At 55.1% G+C, this 23,113-nt stretch overlaps 1 protein-coding gene across 1 annotated transcript in view; it reads left to right on the plus strand.

Annotated features, from left to right (window-relative positions):
• The window catches only part of SLC6A6 (solute carrier family 6 member 6), an 80,214-nt gene extending 57,996 nt beyond the window's left edge, over positions 1-22,218 (plus strand). Inside the window, exons 7-15 of the mRNA XM_032649716.1 lie at positions 659-793; positions 1,941-2,044; positions 2,177-2,301; positions 6,018-6,130; positions 10,817-10,954; positions 11,865-11,967; positions 12,581-12,681; positions 15,260-15,430; positions 18,081-22,218. Coding sequence (XP_032505607.1) covers positions 659-793; positions 1,941-2,044; positions 2,177-2,301; positions 6,018-6,130; positions 10,817-10,954; positions 11,865-11,967; positions 12,581-12,681; positions 15,260-15,430; positions 18,081-18,221 — 1,131 coding nt within the window. The 3' untranslated portion in view covers positions 18,222-22,218. The remainder of the gene's footprint in view (positions 1-658; positions 794-1,940; positions 2,045-2,176; positions 2,302-6,017; positions 6,131-10,816; positions 10,955-11,864; positions 11,968-12,580; positions 12,682-15,259; positions 15,431-18,080) is intronic.
• Positions 22,219-23,113: the final 895 nt, after the last annotated feature.

A 23,113-nucleotide genomic window follows, 5' to 3' on the forward strand; every position in this document is an offset into this window, starting at 1 on the left:
CATGGCCAACGACAGGCCCCATTTCTTGCTCAAGCACCTACCTAAGCGGCCACCTAAGTGCCATGCGCTGTTTTGACCATGCGCTGTTTTGACCACGCTGTTTTGAGCATCATTCCATTGAATCCTTGCCTGATCCCTTAATGAGGGCCTTCTATTACTCTTAACTCCGTTTTACACGTGAGGCCATCATGCCCAAGTTCACACAGCATGTGAGGGGACAGAGCGGGGATTTGAACCTACACTTACCTGGTTCTGAACCATGAGTCATACTAATGGTTGTAATGTTAGCTGATCTGTGCTACGTCCTGTGGGCCAACCACTGGGCATACACACTTAATAGTTTACTGTCGTATTGGGCATTTTCCTTCTTCACCTGCTAGAATGTCGGTTCCATGAGGGCAGGGATTGGTTCCCTGTATTTCCCGGGCCTAGTAAATATTTATAGATTTTTTTTCATTGAATCTCAGTACATCTATGAGGTAGGTACTTGTATTATACCCAGGTTACAGGTGAGGCACGTGAGGCCCAGAGAAGGTAAGCAGCATGCCCAGAGTCACCCAGCAAGGGAAATATCAAGCTCCGCTCCAGAATGCCTGCCTCGGAGAGGATGCTCGAATTTAACAGCAGCAGGCCCCCTAATCGCTCTCGTCCCTTGCAGGTCGTCTACTTCACCGCCACTTTCCCGTTCGCTATGCTCCTCGTGCTGTTGGTCCGGGGACTGACGCTGCCCGGTGCAGGCGCAGGCATCAAGTTCTATCTGTACCCCGACATCAGCCGCCTGGAGGACCCACAGGTACTGCAGGGCAGCCTGGCCCCCCTCCTACCCAGGGCCGGTGTGGGGAAGGGAAGCTGAAGCAGTGTGCGTGGTTCTGGGCACACAGATCTAGCCGGGCCGTCAGCCCTGATACTTTTCCACTGGGCTGTGGTGGGTTGTTCACGGTGCTCGTGGGCCATCCCGGCTGCATGTATCTTTTCACGTCGAGGACTCCGGAGGCAGGCCAATTATAAAGCTTCTTTAGGTATTGCGCCAGGTAAGGGAGAGAAATCGCTATGAGCTGTTCTCCTCTGCCACAGGGGCCTTGAGGGCTGCATCGTGGGGGTGGGAGAGTTGGGCTTCCTTGTCTGAGGATGGAATTCAGAGTTGGTGACCACTTAGAAGGTCGGGCGGTGGGGGCAAATACTAAACGTCCACCTCCAGGCACTCACCCACATGACCGCAGGCAGTTGAAGAGTTTATTGGCCCATCTGGGGTTCTGGGGACCTTCTGTCCCCAGGGTCCTCAGCCTTTAGGTTGCCTCCAAGGGCCTGTGATGCTTCGGGTCTCTTCCCCACTGTCCTCTCGCCCTGGGCAGGAGGTAGGTGGGAAGGGCTTGGCCATCGTCAGAGGACAGCTGGGGAGGCAGCTCTCCTGACCGTCAGGAGCCACTTGATGAAGGTTCTGAAGAACAGCTTTGCCTGCATAATCCATTCAGGAATTCCTCCCCCTTCCAACTTGGGGGCCCCAGACAATAACAAGTGCAATAATGGTAGCAGCCTTGACTTACAGGCATACCATGTGTCTGACACCGGGCTAGATCTTAACTCTTTGAACCTGCAAAATAGCGCTGTGGGGCAGGGCAGTGGAGCCCATTTTACAGATGTGAAAACGGAGGCTCCAGGAGTCATATTTACATCATTCCACACTTGGAATCCAGGTCCCTCTGCTTCAAAAGCCAGCCTCTTAACCCTGATGCTGAGTGACTGGGGGGCTTCTTAGACTTCTGGGATTCCTTGCAGCTTGGATTCCAGCGCAAACGCTCTAATTGCATCAAGAACCTGCATACTTCGAGGCGCTGTCCTCAGGGCCCGGTGGCCAGGGACCCGCGCCACCTCCTCCAGGCAGCCGGCTCTAAAGTCTCCTTTTCTCTCTCCTTGCCACCCTCCCCCCGCACCCTTCCCAGGTATGGATCGATGCTGGGACCCAAATATTCTTCTCCTACGCCATCTGCCTGGGGGCCATGACCTCGCTGGGGAGCTACAACAAGTACAAGTACAACTCGTACAGGCAAGTGTCGCACCAGCGGGCCTGGTGGGCCTTAGAAATGATGATGATGTTTAAAGAAAAAAGAGAAGAAGTAGGGAGCGTGGCTTCCTTGTGTTGTGAATTAACTTGCTCCCTGACATATGTGTAACATAGGGACTGTATGCTGCTGGGATGCCTGAACAGTGGTACCAGTTTTGTGTCTGGCTTCGCAATTTTTTCCATCCTGGGCTTCATGGCACAAGAGCAAGGGGTGGACATTGCTGATGTGGCTGAGTCAGGTATGGTGGTATCGGTGGCAGTGGTGGTGGGCACTGCCACCTAGTGTGTAAGCCGAGTACTGCAGGCATGAAGCCAGACCCCCCCCAGGGGGCTTTGTTGGGGGGGATGAGCCTGGTTTCTGAAATGGACCCCCCCCACCAAGACGTCCCCCAAGTATCAAAGAGTATAAAAGCTAAATTTTAAACACTTCCAATTGCAATTTTGCCCAAGGGGCGGCAGAAACATTGGGGTTGGTTAAGTTGGGGAGTATTCAGCTATTCTCATGTGGTCTTTCCCCCTCCCTGTCCTCCTCCAGCAAACTCCTGGTTTCAGCAACAGAAACCACTTCCTAACTCAGGCCCAAGGCAGCCACCAGTCGGCATTCCATCACCACCTTCTCAGCTTTGGTTTCTGTATTTTGCACTTTGCTCCCAGCACGCCCCCTCTAAGCGAACCCATTCATTCATTCCACCGCTGTTTCTTGATTTGCTGAGTCTCTGCCCTGTGTCAGGCACCACCGTAGGCCCAGGTGGGGGAGGGACAGGGGGTGTGGCAGGCCACCCTCTGGGACGGTGACAGGTCCAGTTTTGGGGAAGGTTGTTGGGGACACCATCACCCCCCTGGGGTGTGGGCCCCATTGGTGGGGCACTTCCTGCAAGACACCTGCCAGTGGAGAGAGAGTCTTAGAATCAGAGTCTTCAAAGCCTGGGGTCTTAGGCTGGGATCCTGGGGTTCCAGCGAGATGGTTCTGGAACCCGAGAATTGTGAGGGCTTCAGCTGCTAGAATCCTAGAGCGTCAGAAGCACAGGTGTCCCAGTTCTAAGACGTGCCCGTGGGCGCTCCCAGTCCTGGACCCCAGCTCTGTGGCTGCGGGGGCTTCGATGTGGGAGTGAGAACCTTATTCCCAGCATCCCCAAGGTCCGCCTTTCCGGCCTCTGCGGCCTCCTCCCATCCTGCCCAGGTCACTTGGAGGGTGGTTGTTGCTGTTTCACAGCCTGACCACCTGACTTCCCACGACCTCTCAGGGGCCACTTGGAAGCAGGTGAGGGCCCTGGGCTGAGGCCCCTCCCAGGCCCAGAGGAGAGCGTGAGGTCCTAATTCCAGGGATCACAGACCAGGGTCAGGCACAGCTGGAGTCCCCATATGGGGCTACCCTTGCCCTTGTTGGAAACAAGGGCTGGTGTCCTGGTTCCCCAGCCAGGGACCCTAGTGTTGGGGGGTTGGGTGCCCCAGCATCCTGCATTCAGATGTCACCACGGCAGATGAGGTCAACGGCTTGAGACATAGGGCCTTGCTTGGGCTGGTCAGGGTCAGAGCTGGGGTCTCCTGGACAGGCCCCTCTGACACGAGGATATCCCCCTGCAGCCTCCCCATCCCACCGTGCACACATGCGACCTCTGGGCTCCTCCGGCCTCTCAGAGCCGCAGGCCCCGCTTCCCCCCTTACTCGGTGAAGATGCTCACTGCCCTGCCCCCTCCTCCCACGCCCAGTGCTGCAAGACAGGCCTGACGAGCCCACGCCTCAGCCCCACAGCTGTCTCCACTGCCCCCGCTCCCAGATCGGACCTCCAGACATAGTTTTCCTTCCCTGAGAGCCCCCAGAGGCAGGCCAGAGACTGAGGACACAAAGTATTTCCAGAAGTGAAATAGCCACACACGTGTGGGACTTCGGCAGAGTGACGAAGGGAAGACAGTTGACATCTCCTTCGCAAATGGCTTTTTTTTCCAGTTGAGGGCTTGCAAACCAATTCTGATTGATGGGGAATCGCCAGGAGCATGGAGGGAATTTGTCAGTGGGAGATCATGAAATATGTGAAATAGATCTTTCAATAGATCTGTCAGTATATGAAATAGATCCTTCTCTGTGGACAGCTAGATACTTTTATATTACGTATTCATCGTCAAGATAAGTTGTTTCTTATTCCCATCCACTTCAAAGACCTTGTCATTTATTCCCCACGGTGATGTCTGAACAGCCGACACATCAAGGGTGATTATTTCGCTAATAAGCTTTTAACAAGCACCATGTTGAGCGAAGTGCATTGGAACAAGATAATTATTTAGCCGAACGGAGTGCAAATTGCAAATGAAGCGTAGAGCGGGGCATCTCTGCTGCCCCAGGGGCTCCAGCGGCTGCCGTGTCTCCCCGACTTCTCTCTCTAGTTCCTGTGCTTTCAGAGAAGGATGCTCAGACCCTCCCCCGGAGGCTGGCTTGAAAAAGGCAAAACTGAAATACAGAAACAGCCGTTGAGAAGCTTCAGGACCCAGCGGGCGGGCGGGGGAGAGGTGGGGTGAGGGCCCCATTTTACATCTGTCTCGCAGCGGCTGGATTGATTCCTCCCGGTGCCGCCTACCAGTCGGGCCGGAGCTGACCTGGGGGGCCCAGGGGACCCCAGCCAGGTGGAAATGCGGGTACTACTCCAGCTGGGGCTTTGGGGTTGGGACGAGCACCCTTCCACCTCTTCCGGGGCTTTTCCACCATCGCCTCCGAGGACATGGTCACAGTCACCGTTGGGCTTTCCTCACGTTGGGAGGACTCTGGCTGTACAGGGTCTCGCCCTCGCCACCACGCGTGTGGTCAACGCCGTACGATGTGGTTTCTGGCTCCAATTTATATCAAAGTTTTTTTTTCATTCTCAGACCATTCATTTGGTTCCTGATACCTGTTTCAAATATCCTGCCCTCCAGCCCTTCTCGTTTCACATTTCTTGCCTTTTTTAAAATTGTTTTTGAGTTGTGGATTTTGCTCTATTTTTTTCAGCCCAGGCCCTCCCTGTCTCCTTTCTTTGGCGGCTCCCGACCGTCTGGTGGACCCACAGGTCTCGGTTACAACTCCGTCTTTCCCCCGGTGTCTTCTCTCAGGCCGACTGGAGGCGAGAGGGGACGTTTCCAGTTGGAGGCACCCCCAGAGCCGGTGGGGCTCCTGCCTCCAAATAGTCACGGCCCTCCCTAGAGACCAGAGCCCTTTTCCAGGGAAATGGCACCAGCACCCAAGAATCTGAGCAGGAGAAGCCTCGTTGGGGTTCACGTATGGGAACCTGCCCCTCACTTCTGTGGGGAGCCTGAGGCCCCGAGAGGGCGTATGGTGATGTGATGCGGAGGTGGTGGGCCGAGGACTGGACTGCAGCCTGGGGTGCTCTCCGCCTGGGGTCTTGCCCTGCACTCGCCTCCCTCCAGCTTTGGGCCTTGGCTGTGACGGTGCTCCAGTGGGTGCACAGATGCACCCGCAAGAGACATCGGCCCCGCGGGGCGTGGTTCTGTGTTCTTTTTTCTGGCCACTCATTTAGTGTTTCAGTAGAAAGCTTTTCTTTGCAAACAGGGCGTGAGTAGTCAGATAACTCTAGTAGTCAGGACGCTCCCTGTTTTTGCTTCCTTCCAGCAAACGTTGGTGTGATTCTCTGGTCTGGGGGGAGGTCCTCCTTTCCCAAGCCGGCAGACTGAGTCCCAGGCTCAGTCCTATTTCCTACCCCATAACCGGTGTCCGCTCGGAACCTGGCGTGTGACGAGGCCACCTGTGCTGCTGCATAGGAGACAGATGCTAAAACGGGGCCCCGCCTGAGCCCCGGCGCGTCCCACCCCACAGTGAGACAGGCCTGGCCTCTTCCCCCAGGCGGGACCCTGCATCTGGGGCTTGGGAGACCCGCCTCAGACCCGAGTGTCTTGTGTGGCTCCGGGGCTCAGGGCGGCTCGGGCGCTGACGTCTCCCCTCTGCCCCTCCCCATCTTCTCTTCCATTAGGTCCTGGCCTGGCCTTCATTGCCTACCCGAAAGCTGTGACAATGATGCCGCTGCCCACGTTTTGGTCCATCCTTTTTTTTATTATGCTTCTCTTGCTTGGACTGGATAGCCAGGTATGTACAGAGCGAGGGGACGGCCCCTGGGTGGGACCGCCTCCGCCCCCCTCCACCCCCCCGAACCTGGTTCTGGAAGAGCCTCCCTCTTTGTGCTGTGGGTGAGCTGCTGACACCCCTTCACACCCCGCTGCAGACCTGCAGCAGCTTCGGCCAGCGAAGGTTCCTCTGGGACCCCAGGAGTGGAAGCAGCCCCAGGGCAGCAGTAGGATGTTGTCTGCCCCAAAGCTAGAGCCTTTGACCTCGGCACGGGGAAACGGACAGCCACAGGCTGTGGTCCACAGGGAGCCATGGGTACGACTAGAAGGGCAAGACCTTAAAGTAGTGGCGTGTGCCGTGGAGCATGGGGCACCCAGGCAGGCCAAGGAGGGACATGGCACACAGGTGGTTCGGGCAAGGGGCCGACACCTCTGTCTAGGGCATGAGGTGGTCACTGGCCAGGCCATCACTGGCAGTCCTAAGTGTGGCCACAGAAGCCGGAACCACGGCTGTGTTCTCTGCTTCCTGGGGCACATGGGTCCGCGATCTTGGCCCCCACGGGGAAACTGATCCTCCGGAGCCTTGCCAACACCCATCCTGCCCTCCGGCCTTCCCAGCTTTCTGCCCCCTCCCCACAACAGGCAGGACTCCACGTACACCATGGTCATTTCCTGTGCTTCTTAACCCCCACGTCCCATCCCTCCAGGACTCAGGCCTCCCCCCGACCCCCTGGGGATGTCAATGAGAGCCAGCTGGGGTCTGCATCTGGCTTTGGAGTAACACTGTTCCCAGCCCCCGTGCTGCTCTGTGTCATGGAACACGTTTCCTCCCCCACTCTGAGCCTCAGTTTCCTCATCTGGTAAATGGGTATGATTATACCTACATTGCCTTGTGGGAAACGCCAGGCACAGTGCCTGGTAGGGAGCGGTCAGTGGTGCTCGGAGGACCATAGAGTGAGCCCCGGGACACCTTCCCTGGAGATAGGTGTGTTTTCTCTGAGGCCTTCTCGAGAGCACAGGTGTGGCTCCAGGAGTGGACAGTTAAGGTGTGCAGGGCGGGCTGGCCCTGTGCGCGTGGCCACATGGGCCTTCATCTGAGGTCAGGCACTGAAAGGTAGCCTCGTCTGCAGGCTGGGCTCCGGCTGCCTCACAGAGGTCTGGTCTCACCCTGTGAGAGGTGGGGGCCTGCTCCCGTTCAGGAGAGGGCTTTGCCACTGCCCCCTGGGCAGCAGCCTCAAGGCCCATGCCCGGATGGTCCCTGGGGATTCAGAACCGGGTAGGAAGAAAGTCTTAGAAGGTCAGGCAGCGGAGAGGTGGTCCGCCTGCAAGGTCAAGAGAAGAGTGGAGGATTTGGCGGAAAGAGGACCAGGATTATCAGAGAAGACGGAAGGAAAACATTTGGGAGACTGCAGACAAAATACTTGTGCAGTTGTTGATGGGCTTGAGCTGTGTAAACAGCAGGAGGACTCCATCCATCATTCCTAGTTAATGAGTTTGGCCTTCAGAGGCCCCAAGCAAATGGCTTTTATAACTTCTTCCAGAGCTCTCAGTGAAAGCCAAAGGCAAAAACAGAAAGAGGTTAATAAATGACAAAGCTTGACATCTCCATGGGCCCAAGATTGGCCTCTTGGGATACGGAACTGCTTCGTGAACGGGCGGAGGGGGTTATTCATTAGATTTCCCCTGGTTGAGGGTGTGCATCTCTGAGCCAGGCCCACTGCGGCTGTTTGCTTAGGGAATCTCAAAGCCAGCCTCGCAGGGAGCCGGTGTTCTTCTGCTTCAGGGCATGGAACTCATGGCACTGAACGACCTGCCTAATTGATGTGCCAGGAAAGGGCACGGTGGGATTCGAACCCTGGCATCCCTCCCCTGCATCTGTGTGCTCTGTGAAGTCAGGGACGTGGGGGAAGGTTTTGCTGATGCCAGCGACCACCTTGTACAGCACCAGCGGTGATAGGGGCCCTGCCCTGCGAGCTGTCCACTCGGACCAGGCTTCACGTGTCATGTGTGGCAAAATACACATAACACAGAGTCAACCATCGTAACCATTTTTAAGCGCCCAGCTCAGGGCGTTAAGTACGCTCACGTTGTCATGCAGCCGTCGCCACCATCGTCTCCAGAACTTTCTCATGTTCCCAAACTGAAACTCTGTTCCCACTAAACACGAACCCTCCCTCCTAACCTAGCTTTTATGCATCAGCTCCTTAATCCACACAGTGTCCCGATGCCTGGGTACAGCTGTTCCCCAGAGCCAAGAAAACTGAGGCTCAGAGGGAACCGGCCCTGGGCTGAGGCCGCACCCAGTGGGTTAAGGACTGGAGTCGTGGCTGCCTGTCCCCAGACCTGCCAGTTCGTCCCTGCTAGTTGGCCTCTCCTTTGAGTTCCCCCCAAAGAACTCCGTTCTTTGGACATGCAGGGATCCACAGCCAGTCTCAGGCAGGGGGAGCATGAGCCTTGCTCATTAGAGGAGGGGGTGTTCCTAGCATTTGGGGGGAGCACTGTGTTTGGCTGAGGGGCCATCGTACCGCTATGTGTTTCCCAGGGAGAGGGAGTCAGACTGTCACCCATGTGGAGGCAGATGCTCGCTAGCTGGCCCGCCCGAGGGGGACACAGTCTGTGAACAAACAGCACAAGGAGAAGAGAGCTGGATTCCCTCTCGCCCAGGAGCTCACCCATTCAGCCCCTGACGTGCGTTAGCAGGAATCACCCCATTTCCAGTCTACTCTGATGACTTCCCATCTTTCTCATCACCCCTGTTGAGTACGCAAGATGCTCCCATTTTACAGAGAAGGAAGCTGAGGCTCAGAGAAGTCAGGGTCACACCACTATTAAGTGAGGGAGGTCTCGAGAGGCTGGTGGAGCGGGTGAGGGCTGGGGTTGGTGTCCCCCAGAGGTGCAGTGAACTTGGAAACAAGGAGCTTGTGCTGGTGTTGGCCCTGACGCTCAGTGACACTGGATCTTCCTGTCTTTAATTTTCCAATCTCAAAAAAGGAAAGAACCTTTGTTTTTTTTTTGTTTTGTTCTGTTTTTAATTAATTCATTTATTTTTTATCTTTGGCTGCGTTGGGTCTCTGTTGCTGCACGCAGGCTTTCTCTAGTCGCGGCGAGCAGGGGCTACTCTTCGTTGTAGTGCGCGGGCTTCTTATTGCAGTGGCTTCTCTTGTTGCAGGGCATGGGCCCTAGGCGCGAGGGCTTCAGTAGTTGTGGCATGCAGGCTCAGTAGTTCTGGCCCGAGGGCTCTAGAGCTTAGTAGTTGTGGCGCACGGGCTTAGTTGCTCCGCGGCATGTGGGATCTTCCCGGCCCAGGGATCGAACCCGTGTCCCCTGCATTGGCAGGCGGATTCTTAACCACTGCACCACCAGGGAAGTCCCAGAACCTTTGTTTTTAACTGCTTTTCAAGCTTAATGTTTGAGCTGCAGGTCTGCTCTAATCCAGTGACAATTTAGACTCAGAACCCCTTCGGCTGACACATCAATCAGAGGTCAAATCATCAGCCCCCTGTTCTCTTTGGACCCATTTCAAGAGCCTCTTGATCATCTTTTCCCTGAATTTCCAGCCCCTTTGGGCACATGAAAGGGACTTGCTCCTTGTGTATGTTCCTCGATCGTCCCGTGATGCTTCCCAAAGGAGCCAGCGGTTGGCCATGTCTTGTAGGAAGGCTGGGGAAACCTCCTTCCCCAAAGCCTCTCCCAGATGAAAGAGCAGACAGGTCGAGGTTTTAGCTTGTTAACGTTTAAAGGAATCAGATGGCCTCAAAGGGTGTGTTGGTTGGCAGAGCAGTTAGGCTGTAGCCACCCCAATTATAAGTGCATCTGCATGCCTTTAACTCTGAAGTGTACTTCTAGACTGTACTACAGACACTTGTGCACACATGTCTAAAGACAGACAGACTTGGGGGAAGAGTCCTGCCCAGGTCAGCAGCCGTGGAGGCTGGACACCATCTGCAGGGCACTGGTTAGATCCATGATGGTAAGCGTCCACAGGACGGAGTTTATGCCACCATTTAAGAACCGAGGCAGCTGCATGGACTGATGTGGGATGACCTCCGGGATAAATCATTAGGTGCAAAGATGAGATGATTTAGAAAGATTGAGGGTCACCCTAGAAAATTATTCCGTGGACTGGCATTTTCGATCAGCTGTTTTACCTTTGGGAGCCCAGGGACGGGTTCCTGGGGTCACAGGCCGCATTTGGCTCACACACATGGGCCTTTGGGCGTGCACGCATGTGTGCAAAATCCCCCCATGGGCCCACGATCCCCACAGGGTTAAAAACCACCATGTGAATTGGATGGGGAGCTAAGGCCCAGACTTGCCTGGGTTACCACCCATTGGTCACATGCTGCCGCGCTGCCCTTTGCACCAGGCCCGGCCGGGCGCTCAAGGCCCAGAAATGATGGGGCACCGCCCTTGGCTTCAAAGATGACCCAGACCAAAGTGGGAGGTTGCCGCGTCGACGCACGCGTGCCAGCGGGCATGCCCGGTGGAGGGTCAGCACGGGCCTCAGAGAAGCGCTCAGGGCCTCAGAGGTGTGGAGTATTTGGACAGCTGCGTGTGGCCCGCCAGGCCTGGCTCAGCAGGCAGGACTACTCACCACACGGAGCCCAACAGTGTGGACTCTACCCCGCAGCCGACCTCACTGGGGCCTTGTCTCTGAGCTGAGGGGCTGCTGGACCTCTGCCACTCACCCCTCTCCTTTCCTCCCCAGTTTGTGGAAGTGGAAGGACAGATCACGTCCTTGGTTGACCTTCACCCGTCCTTCCTAAGGAAGGGTTTCCGCCGGGAAATCTTCATCGCCTCCATATGTTGTGTCAGCTATCTGCTGGGGCTGACCATGGTGACGGAGGTAGGTGGCTCTCTCACCTGGCATGAGGGGCCTCCCCTGGTGGGGCCCTTGTTGCTCTAAATATGTTTCAAACGTCAGTTCAAGGCCACGCCACCTCCCCGCTCCCCCCGTGGAGGCAGCTGGGTGAGAGGTCCAGGCCCGCTGAGCTCCCAGCCACCCTACTTCAGGAGTCCTGCCCCATCCAGGACTCCCTGCCCCACTTCCCTGTTACCCTGGCAGCACGGTGGCCACCCCCTGCCCTCTGTCCCTCCTCATCCGCAGAGGACTGAGGAAGGGGTAGTTTAGCCGAAATCCATTTTAACCACAGCTCTGTCCCCGCCCCCCACCCCCCCACCCCACTGTGCGCAGTGGCGCTTCTCAGGCCTGCAGGGGAGGCACGTGAGCATGTGAGCCTAAGCCCGGGCCCTGGGCTGATCCCTCCTGTGCCCCTCACCCATCTCTCCATACTCTCCAGCAGAGGGTTGCATTTGCCCCCAAATTTGGGGTTTCACATCACCGATTTTCCTTACCGGAAGTAAAAATAAATGCTTTTCTCGAAGTGTCTGTAAGAAACACCCCCTGAAAGGCAGACCACAGGTTCATACACTGAGCAACGGGGTCTCACTGAAGTCTTCTGTGTTGGCCACAGTGAGTGTTAAGCCCCTCCTTTGGAAACAGGCTTCAGAGAACCCGTCGTTTTTCGCTAAGAAGGACACGTTTTGCTTTCTTTTCTGTGTGTGTGTATCTTTTTCATTAAATTTGTCAAACGTGAAGTCAAGCATCTGTTTAGACACGTATCTGGTCCTTACACCCTCTGCACATTTTTTTCCCTTGGGTTTTCTGTTTCTTATTGACCGGCCAGATCTCTTTATATATTGAGGGAATGAGATGCCAAATAACAAACCCGCCTTCTCTGGTTTTTCCTTCACAGGGTGGCATGTATGTGTTCCAGCTCTTCGACTACTATGCAGCTAGCGGTGTATGCCTTTTGTGGGTTGCATTCTTTGAATGTTTTGCTGTTGCCTGGATATATGGTGAGTAGAGATGTCTGCGTATCTTACTCAAGTCTCTCCTTTGGGTTTGCGTATCTTACTCAAGTCTCGCCTTTGGGCCTCTCGATCTAGAAGCTTCAGAAACAGAATTCTAGTGGGAATCTCATTTTGAGTCAGACGCAGAGTCGCTCCCTGCCTGGCCTTTTCCTCTCAAGGCCGCCCCTTCCAGCACAAATAATATGACCGTAGCCACACTGAAGATTCTCCCCATGCTGAAGGTGCAGGGTGTGAGTGGATGCTTTGACAAACACAGAATTTGGCCTTGCCAGGGGTCTGTCTTTGATGAACCACTCTAGGGTCCAGGAATGGTCCATTCTGACTTCCTCGAGACCTTGGAATGGCCACACCGGGTTTTGGGGGTCTGCGTAAAGTTACCAGAAAAATACCGGGTGCCCAGAGACATGTGAATTTTAGATCATTTCAGGTAAACGTCTGCCAACACTTGGGATTTGTGATGCAGGGACCTGGATGAGGCCCTGGAGACACCCCCTCCCTGCCACCACCCCCAGGGCCCTTGAGCCCCTGCTGTGCTGTTCCCGGGGCAGATGCTGCATCGGACACCGGGTCAACATCTGTCTGCCTCTGTCTCTTGCAGGCAGTGATAACTTTTATGACGGTATCGAGGACATGATTGGCTATCGGCCTGGGCCCTGGATGAAGTACAGCTGGGCCGTGGTCACTCCGCTTCTCTGTCTTGTGAGTGTCTTTCCGCGCGGCCGCGGGCAGTAGCCGTTCCTCCCCGGGGCTTGACAGTTTCACCCGCTAACGCATCGTTCACTCAGCATCTGCTTAGTGCTGGCCTCTGACAAGCCTAGTGACAGCTGTGCTGGGGAGGGTTCCCTGTGCAGCACAAGTAGGACCTTGTCAGGAGGAGGGAGCCGGAACGGCAGTGCTGGCAGAGGGGCGCGAGTCGGGCACGCCAAGAAATTGCAGGGTTCCATCACTGAGTACATGACCTTTCCCCAAACCCTTCCAGAGTTCATGGGCACAGTCAGGGTCACTGATTAAGTTGAGGGGCCTTGGGGAATGTCGAATGGAGACATCATAGACCCTGGAAATGCGGTGTTTCCCATGGAGGGCGGGGCTCGTGCCTGGAGAGGGGAGGTCCCAGCAGAGAGGACCCCTGGCCTCTCCCAGGAACAAGGAAGCTTAGTAGCCACCAGGACCCAAGGGCAGTGATGTGCACATCCCCCTTCGCACCAGGGTTCCTGCACCTGCCATCTGGGGATGCGGCCTTGGGGCCCAGGCACCCGTTAGGCTCCGCTAGGAGGCTCTGGCCAAAGGGAGGTCCTCTGCAGCAAAAGCTGCTTCCCTGCTGGTGTTTGAAACCTATCATGAGCTTGGAGCTAATTGCAAGGAAAGACGTCTGCTATGCTGCTCTCAGCTCAGACCGTGGGGAGCACAGATGGCAGAAATGTCCCTTGTGTTTAGGAACCAGGTGCCGGGAGATAAATGGGCCCTCCCCTCAGTGACCTCTGTTTCCAGGCCTTTCCTCACAGGGCCCAAGTTCCTGCATTTGTAAAACAAGGAGACTGACTGATGCGGGGCTGAGTGGCAGCGACCGTCTTAGGTTGTCTTAGGTTGTTACTTTATTACTGAACACGGTCTCGGCCTTTTCATCTGAGATACAGATTTCCCCCACAAAATTAAGGAAGCTGTGGCAGCCAGTAACCATGATCGGGGAGTGCATTGTCGGTGGTGAATTTAGGTGGCTGCAAAGCCCGTGTTCTCATCCTCACTTAATGATTTATTTGTGGGCAACTCCCCTCACCATTCTGACCATGGGATTCCTCCTCCCTCCCTCCCTCGGGGATTGGATAGGTGAGGGGCTGCATTCTGAGGTGGCGGGAAGAGTGACACAGGCGGACACGCTGCTTCCCGGGTTGGGTTGGGAGGGCAGAGCTGCCCTCCCTTGGGACCCTCCCCCTCTAAGCTTCACCCCACACGTAGGACAGCAACAACAGGGCCAGGCATACAGTAGGTGCCTAATGAAGAGCATTCCCCCCACCCCCGCACCAATTCTGGTTTAGATAGGTTTGTCTTCCCTTCAAAACCCCCTTATTAGATAATGAAGGTTTAAGTCATTTTCACTGGGTTCTACACGGAGAGGCTGTAGTTCTGACCAGAAGCAGCCCTCCAGCCAGCCTAGCGCTCAGGCTTTGGGGCGCAGAGCTGACTCCACCCCACCCCTATTTCCTTAAGAATTAAAAACCACTTCTGTTTTTCCTTTTGACACCACCATTTTGAAGTATCACTGATCATTGGTGAGTCTGACTCTCCCAGAGGAAAAGACAGTCCTAGGGAGGATTGCAGGCCTGGGCAGGCAAGCCTGTCTGGCTGGAAATAGGTCTGTCAGTCAGTGATGTGGACATGCTTAAGGGACAGAGCCCTATGCTGTGTTCTGATAATGGACCCCTGGGTGCAAAGGTGGTGAAAAACCAACCTTCAAGATAAAGACAAGCTGATCCTAAAATATAGTTCACTTGAAGTTTTTGGACGCTTATTTTTAAGATTAAAAAATGCTTAGGATTATTATAAATCAATATTTATCAAAAAGTAAAAGTTTTTGATAAATGGCTTGGGCGTGGCTTAAGCTGGACGCCCCCCCCCCCCCCCCCCCCCCCCCCCCCCCGCAACAGGGCAGCAAGGCCCAGGTCCACACCCTGCCTTGGGGGCTGGGCCTGGGGCTCAGAGAGGGAGGTGGAGGAGTGGCAGTGGCCGAAGGGAAGCTGTGTGCCCCCGGAGCTACACCACACGTCAGGGAAACAGGGGAGTGAGACACACACACCTTCCGCTCTCATTGATTCAGGCTGGGTGGGGAACGAGTAATTGTGATCATGAAGACTCGAAGAATCCCGCTTTCTGGGAAGGGAAGTGTGGGCACCTGACTGAGCCTGGGCGGGGCCTGGGCAGGACCATTAGTGCAAATTTAGGATGAGGAGAAGGTGAGCAAGAGAGAGGTTCCCAGTGAGTGGGAACAGCCTGCCCAGAGACCCCAGGGCAAGCGGCTGAGAAGCTGAAAGGAATTCCAGGTAGCTGCAGTATAGTGGCAGAGAAAGAGGCAGTGGGTAGGTGACAGGGAATTGCCGGCCAGACAAGGAGTTTGCATCCCGAAGGTCCTGGGGAACCGCAGAAGGGTTTTGAGCAAGGAGGCGGCTTGATCAGGTTTACCCTGGGGGCGGCCTTCCTGCACCAGAGGGAGAAGGGTGTGAGCCTCTTGGGTGGAGCCTGCCCTGGTCCCAGAAGCCCCCTGACCGCCCCCGTCTCTCCACAGGGATGTTTTATCTTCTCTCTCGTCAAGTACATACCCCTGACCTACAACAAAGTCTACGTGTACCCCAACTGGGCCATCGGGCTGGGCTGGAGCCTGGCCCTGTCCTCCATTGTGTGCGTCCCCTTGGTCATGGTCATCCGCCTCTGCCAGACGGAAGGGCCGTTCCTCGTGGTAAGCACACAGGGCCCCGAGCCTGGATTTGGGGTGGGGGCAGGATGCTGAAGGCCAGCCAGCTGTCAGTTTGCTGTGTGACCTTGGGCAGGTCACTTGCCCTCTCTGAGCGCCAGACCCCTCACCTGCCCTGTGGAGTGGTTGAGATTGTGGGCAGGAGAGTGTATAGTGGGAAAATGGGCAGCAGTGACACATTCAAGGGCCAGGCCGGCGGCCGGAGAGGTGGTGGCAGCTTTGGATTCCAAGATAAGAGCCAGGGCTTCACCCGGGAGCAGTGGGGGCCAGGTTTCCCAAGTGGTGAGACGGGAGACAGGAGCTCACGAGCAAGGCTAAGCTGCAGCCAGAGGCCTTCCCTGGCCCTGGAGCCAAGTTTCAGACGAGCCCAGCCCATGCTGGTGTTCCCCTCGCCAGACATGTGGCCCCATCTGCTGCCCGACCCTCAGAAGCCACCCGTGCACCGAACAGGCCCTCCAGCTCCCAGGCCCCTGTGCCCACCAGTCTCCTCTCTGTGCCTCCCTCCCGCCACCATCCTCTCAGAAATTCCTCCAACAATCCTGGAGATTCCAGGCCCTGGCAGAAGTCGGGGCTCTTTCCAAGAAATCCTTTTCTTAGACTCTCCCTTAACCTTTGGGCTTGGGCTGGCTCCAAGACGGCACTGTTTTGTTCTGGGCTGTTTTTATTGTTATTCTCTTAAAAATCTGGAGCCAGGATGTCCTGGGGCCCTGGCTCCCTCTTGGGCTGGGCTGGTTTCCTTGTGGGCAGGGGATTGGCCTGGAGGTGTTTTTGGTGGGGAAAGATGCCAGGCCAGGCAGAAGGAGACCAGACCAGCCTGCCTTCCCGAGACAGAGGAAGTAGGCAGGGGTATGTATGCCAGGAGGAAACCATGAGGCTGGGGCCTGTCTGAGCCAGGAGGACACTTGGGGTGTTCCTGCAGCCCTGGACCCATTGTGTTTTCTCAGAGGACACAGGGAAGGACCCCAGTATTCAGCCAGAATGCTGACTGGCCCTATCGTTTGTCGAAATACTGAAATACTGGGCCTGGGACAGACCCAGCCCCTCCCCCAGGAATTTCCAGAATGTCCCTACCACCCAGAAACCAAAGGGTTAATGGAGGGCACAACAGGGGGTGTTGGATGTCTGTCCTGATTGCTCAGTGCCCACAGCTACACCCAACAGGTCACTGACTTGTGTCTCTTTGAAGCCTAATTTTAAAATATTGTTCCATCCCAAGTTTAGAGGTTTGGGCAGAGTGGGGTTCGTGCGGGGGAAGGATTCGAGTCCACCCCAAATTCACAACCGGTCCTCACCCCCAAACCTGACCGTTAACCAAAGCCCCCTCCTCTGAAGGCACCTAGCCACCATCCACCTGTCTTCACCACATGCCCCTCGACCACCTACCTGCACAGGTTGCCAAGGGGTCCTCCCAGCCGTGAACTTCTCTCTGAGCTCCAACCTGGGAGGATTCCAATTGTGTCTGCACCTCCTGCATAAACGGGACCCCAGGTAGCTGCCCGGGGGTGTTTGCCTCGTGTCCCCAGTTCGGGGCGCACACCCACTGTACAGATGTCAGGAGAGGCAAAGCGATGAAGGGGGGGGCAGGGCCCTCCCCTCCTGCTGGGTTCCACCCTCGCCCTGTACCTGGGGCCTCTGGTCTGGTTCCTCCAGGGCCCAGGCAGCCAACCCAGGTGGGGAGGGGGACTGGGGAGCGGGGGCTCGGGAAGGCAAGGACCATCGCAGGATGCAGTGATGCTCTCAGCTCTGGCTCCCGTTTTCAAGGAGATGTGGGCCTGGGGTGGCCAGACCTGTGGTTTTTAAAGAGTAGATGGAAGTCTGGATTTTCACATGAAATATCGTAGCTTTTAACCAGCAGCTTTTAAAAATTGTTCTATACCTAAATTGAACGTCAATGCCGAGATAGAGGGTTTCTTGTTAGCACCTGCTTCCTACTTAAGCCTCTGAGTGGACGCTTGGTGGGAGGTGGGCTGGGAGGCGGGAGCTCTGAGTTCAAGTCCCAGCTCTGCTGTTGCTTTTCTGGGTGCCCTGGGGAGGGCTCCTTCCCTTACTGATCCTATCATCTGACAACCTGGGGAGGACAAACTGCTGTGTGCCTGGCAGTGGTCCAGCCTCTGGCCCCTCTGTTGGGAGGGGCAGCACAGACCCAGGCAGTGGTCTCCGGGCCCTCGGTGGGGAAATGGAGAAGGCAGGACATGCAGCTTGTGGGAGACGGAGGTTCTCCTCGGGGAAAGTGGGAGCCATGGGAGGCTCAAGACAGTTACCCAACCTCGGGCATACAAATTGCAGAAACTCAGCTGCTTTGCAAGTCAGAGAAATAGGGGAACGAGAATCACAAGGAGCTGTATTTCAGCTCCATGGGACAAAGAAGGGGGAAAGAGTTTGGAGGCGTGAGTCTCCTGTCCCTGAGGTGTGTAAGCAGGGCTTGGCCAAGGAAACTACCGGCGGGCACTCTGCCCTCATTCAGAGCCTGGAGGGACCTTAGTTCAAGTCCTCTATTTGCCAGTGGATGAAATGGGTGGTCCAGAGAGGGTACTAGTTTGGCAAAGGCCACAGAGCACACTGGCAGGACCCGAGGTGAAGAGGGAAACTGGGCCCGCTGACCTGCCTCCCCGTGCCTGTCCCCTTCTTCCTCCAGAGACTCAAGTACCTGCTGACACCGAGGGAACCCAACCGTTGGGCCGTGGAGCGAGAGGGGGCGATGCCCTACAGCTCCCGCATGTCCGTTAACAGCACGCTCAGGAAACCAACCCACATCATAGTGGAGACCATGATGTGAGCTCTCTCCCAGTCGACGGGCTGCTTTCCTGCTGTTTACTAACATTAGATTCTTATAGGACCAGGTTTACAGAGCTTTATATTTGCACTAGGATTTTTTTTTAATTGTCACAGAAAATGTTTGTGTGTGTGTGTGTGTGTGCGTGTGTGTGTCTGTGTGTGTGTGTGTGTGTGTGTGGTGTCGTGTGTATGTGTATTTTGTTTTGATTTGGGGATATTTTGTACAAAAAGAATACCCGCGGGCAGCTGCCCGGGGTGAGGCAGAGCTTTCGTATGGAATTAGATGTATTTTATGGGAACTTGGTCAATTTTTCTTTGTATTTTTTTTTTAACATATAACTATGTATACACGTAGAGATTGTCCTACACTTTTACCACTTGAATTGATCTTGCCAGCAGTAGATCTTGTTTTCAAAAGCAATTCTTCGGTGCTGTGTAGCTGGCAGAAAGTTCTGCCCCCAAAACGCAGGGTGGAATTTTCCTGGGACAGCAGACCCATTTTAAAGGTGTAGTACCTTACCAACCTGGTTCAAGCGAAGCAAACGGCTATCGGGCCAGACCCCGAGGGGCTGGAGAAAGGAAGGCTGTCGGGAGACACCTCACGACACTTGTCTTAGCCAACAAGAGAGATGCCAAAATAATGAACCAACCCCTCAAATACAAAGGGACTCAAAGCCCACAGATGAGGCCCAACAGGAAAAGTGTGATGCTGAGAGCACTGGGAACCATTGCATCAAGAGCAGAGTCCCTTTTATTTCGAGACTGAGGCAGGGATAGTCAGAAGGGCTGTCAGAACCGTCCGTGTGCGAGGGAGCGGCGTCCTTCCTGGTGCGTCCCAGGGAGGGAGTGGAGGCTGCCTAGCAGAAGCGGGGGTCTCAAGGCTGCAGACCTCACGCAGATGGGGCTGTGGCCTGGATGGGGATTCCGATCAGGTTCTGGCTGTTCCCCCAGCCGACATCTCTCGCAGCTGCTTGTAGGGGAAGCGTGGTGTACGTATTTGGTGAGGGGCGAGGGGTGAGCAAGTGGACCAAAGGACGTGGCCCCAGGCGCCCGGGACCCCGGGGAGGGGGCGGTGCTCTTCTTTCCTCAGCTCTCCACCCTCAGCTCTCCACCCTCAGCTCTGTATTCATGTCAGAGGCTCTTGTTGAAGACCCCAGCGCGGGGCCGCCCTGGCGCCTAGCAGGGAGTGCCAGGAGCGAGCTTTCATTGGGGCGAGGTGATCCCCAAACTTTCCTGCAAATTCAGGCACAAGTACAACCCACGCTGGTAACCTGGGAGATAAGGAAACTCTTTATTCCCCCTTCCCCGCAAAAGCTGGGGTCGGGTACGCACTATGTGGGGATCAAGGTCAGGAGGTGAGTCAGGGTTGTTCGGGGGCAGGCACCCCAGAACCAGCATTCCTCCCTGAACCAGGACGGAAGGCACTCCACCTTTAAAATCCCAAGTACGGACACCCCTCCACCCAGCCCGCATTTGGATCTAAACTGTGCCATTTAAACAGAAACTTCCAAGTTCAGGGTGTAAAGTAAACTGAAACGTTGTCACGCGGAAACGGCAGTGACTGCCTCGGGGGTGTGGAGAGCAGGATCCGGCTCTGGCGTTCAGAGCAGGGGCTCTCTGAATCCTGGGACCCCCTCCCCAAATCTGGGCAGGGGAGGAGTCTCGGGTGTCCCCCTCCCAAGGGGCAGAGACGATTCTGAACCTCTCGTCTTTAGCAAGCATTCACAGTCCGCTGTCTCCAAAACATATACCCTGCTAAACAGCACCCAATCCTATTCCAAACCGTCAGCAAGTCTGTGTGCCTGTTTTACGATGCATTTATGGTTGCTACTCTATCTGATTTGATTGTATTGTTTTGGGGTTTTTTCCTAATTTTATCAAGTAGGAATGTGACCTGTTCTCCTTTGTCTTACGGAACATTAGTAAACTAACCACTGTCGATGACTGGGGACAGGTTACGTGCAGGGGCGAGGAGGGCCACAGTGTTTCGGGTTGGTAGGCAAATTGCAACATTCTGGAAATAGCCCGAAAAAGGCCTCTTCTTATAAGATTCTCAGACCAAATTCTAGACCAAAGACACATGCAGACCAAGTCCCCAGGCCCCGCCTGGAAGGAAGGTCAGCCACTTTCCCAAGCCTGACCCTCGCTCATCTCCCGAGCACCTGTCTTCACTTGTGACCCTCCTGTCTGATACCCTAGCTCTTGTGTATCAGCAGAACTCTGCTCTGTGAGTACAATGTGTAATGGTGTGTGACTTCTGTGTCTCCACATAAAGGAAACTTGTCATTGGAGCTCACGACTCTGGTCCGCCTGTCTCTGGGCAGTCCGCCATCCATGCTCTGCCTGGGATGGGTTGGAAATTCTGATGCTTGCAGCCAGATCTGGAAGGGATGCAAGAGAGAGGTTTAAAGGATGTTTTTAGCATGCAGAAATGGGTAATGGCCCCAGGATAATCTCACCTGGGGAGATGCTCTGTCCAGCTGGGCCTGGGCCTTGTTAGTCCCTATGGTGGAACCGTACGGTCACTGATAGAGAGGCTTCCTGGGCCCCCCGGTCAGCACCCTCGTTGTCAAAGGGGCATGTTCTTCCTGAAGACCAAAGACCAGCCTTTATGAAAAAGGACATGCTCCGTCCCCAGAGTTCAGGGACGTGGTGAGCTGCAACCCACCCTGTGACCATGCTCATGGGCCAGCTGGATCCCAAGCTATGGCTTAGTGGGACGGGAGCTGGTCCACCCGGCACCCTCCCCTCAGCAGCCGTCTGGAAGCGAGGCACTGAGACGTCTGTTGCACCACAGGAAACTGAGGGGTCCAGACAGAGCCCCTCAGACAGGATTTAGCCTGAGGTCACGTGGGAAATTCCCAGGTGGCCGGAAGTGGCCTTGGATGATTTCTGGGCCATACACAGCTCCCTCTCTGTAGCTCCAGTCCCACGTTCTCACCCCAGATCCCCAGCACACCCCAAGACAGTTGGGGGACAGAGGGGAGAGGGAGCCCCCCCTCAGCCTAGCCCAGAGTGTTCTTGTGTCCGTCCCCAGGTGCCAGCACACGGCAGTCAGGGCCCCAGCCAACATCCCCCAGCACTACCCCTCCAGCTGGGGCAACGCTTTGGCAGCCAGTGCTCCGGCAGGCGTGCCTCCCTTCCGCACCAAGCCTCAGACACAGTCTGGGAAAGGACCCAAGAGAAACCCCCTCAAGGGGGCTAGAGGTCCCATCCAGCCCTCAAACCCAAGGTCAGGTGGGCCAGGCAAGGCTGTCCACGTGGATGCTATGAATATCACTGTGCAAAAATCCAGCAAGCACAAACCCACAAAACAAAGCTCAGACATCAAAACTTGGAGAGGGGTGTAGGTACCCAGAGGCCAGGAAATAGCATTCCCCCCCTCCTCTGTGCCCCCTCTCAGTGCCAGGCTTTCAGACTGCAGCTCGGAAGCTGGGTTTCATTGTTCTCTTACGGGTGTCACTACAGACTATTCCGCCGTGTTCCCTGAGGGATTGGAGCATCTTGTTATATACTTGGCTTCAAATTGAGATGTTGGCTTAATTTTTTTTTTTAAACCCAATTAATTTTCCAATCCCTAGCAACTGTGACTGTATTTAGCACAAGAGAATGCCGAGAATGTGGGTCTTGCTTCCTTCCAGAAATATGTCTGGCTCACCAGAACTTTTTTTGAAACTTCAAAATATTTTTAAGATATTTTAAACTTTTGTAAAAAAAAAAAAAAAAATCAACCAACAAGAGACTCTTCTGAGGAGGAGCATTTGTATTTGAATAAAATCCTTGGTGTGTAACTCAGTCTTGCAGTATACAAGCTTTTATGTATAAATGTTTTCTGATATGAATCCCTGTATTTTGCAGGGGTTTTCTTTTCTTCTTTGGCTTTTTAGATAAATATGTATACCTATATTTTAAATTCATCTTTGCTTTCTTTTTTTTTTAGAGGAGTTTGTAATCACCTTATAACATGAAAATAAACATTTCCTTTTTAAAATCCAAAACGTGTGGGTTCTGTTCTGATACAGCTGTTTCTCTTTACATTTGGCAAGCACTTACAGTTTACAAAGGGCTTTCATTTCTGCCCCGGGACATTCCTCAGAGCGGGGTGTTATTCTCTGAGGTTGGAGACATTGAGGTAGAGGTTCAGGAGGGGACAGTTTGCCTCAGGGCGCATGAGTCCCTGAAAGAGTGGGGAATCTCCCCAGATTCCGGCTCTGCTCCAGCTGCTTCTACTGATGTCTTGCGACTGGGAGGTCTCATCACCTGAGCCCGCGGCGTTGTCATCTGGAGTGAAGCACCACCCCCTTCATGCTGATTGGAGGTGGTGCTCACCACGCACCAGCACCAGGTGGTATCACTCACACCCAAACCAGGGCTCTGACCTTCCGGCCAAGAGAGCGCAGGCTGCTGGGGGGCTGGTAAGTGACCAGCCCTGGAGGGATGATGCCGCGGACACTGGGACCTCAGAAGCGAGGGCAGTCAGGACCCCAGAGGTCAGTGGTTGGCACAGACGTGGTTAGCCTTGGGAGTCATGAGCCCAGCCCGCTGTTACAAATGGGGAAACGGAGGCTGGGAGAGGGGCCTGGCTTCCCTGGGGTCACAGAGCAGGTCCACGTTTGAGGCAGGCTTTGGGCCCGCTGGCCCAGCCACCTTTGTGAGTGTGCGAGGTCAGGGGGCTCGCAGGGTCTTTTCCCCAAATCCCCAGACCAAAAAACCTTTCTCGGTAACTCATTCTACATAGACAATGCTAGAGTAAAATCTCCCTCCCCACTCTGTCTCCCTCCCTCCCTCCCTCCCTCCCTTCTTCCCTGAGTGTCTTGGTCACCTGGCCTGTGTTCACATCCTGGTTCCATCCCTGACTACCTGTGTAAAGTACTTAACCTCTTGCCTCCTTCA

Source organism: Phocoena sinus, chromosome 11 (assembly GCF_008692025.1).
Source record: "Phocoena sinus isolate mPhoSin1 chromosome 11, mPhoSin1.pri, whole genome shotgun sequence".
Taxonomy (NCBI): Eukaryota; Metazoa; Chordata; class Mammalia; order Artiodactyla; family Phocoenidae; genus Phocoena; species Phocoena sinus.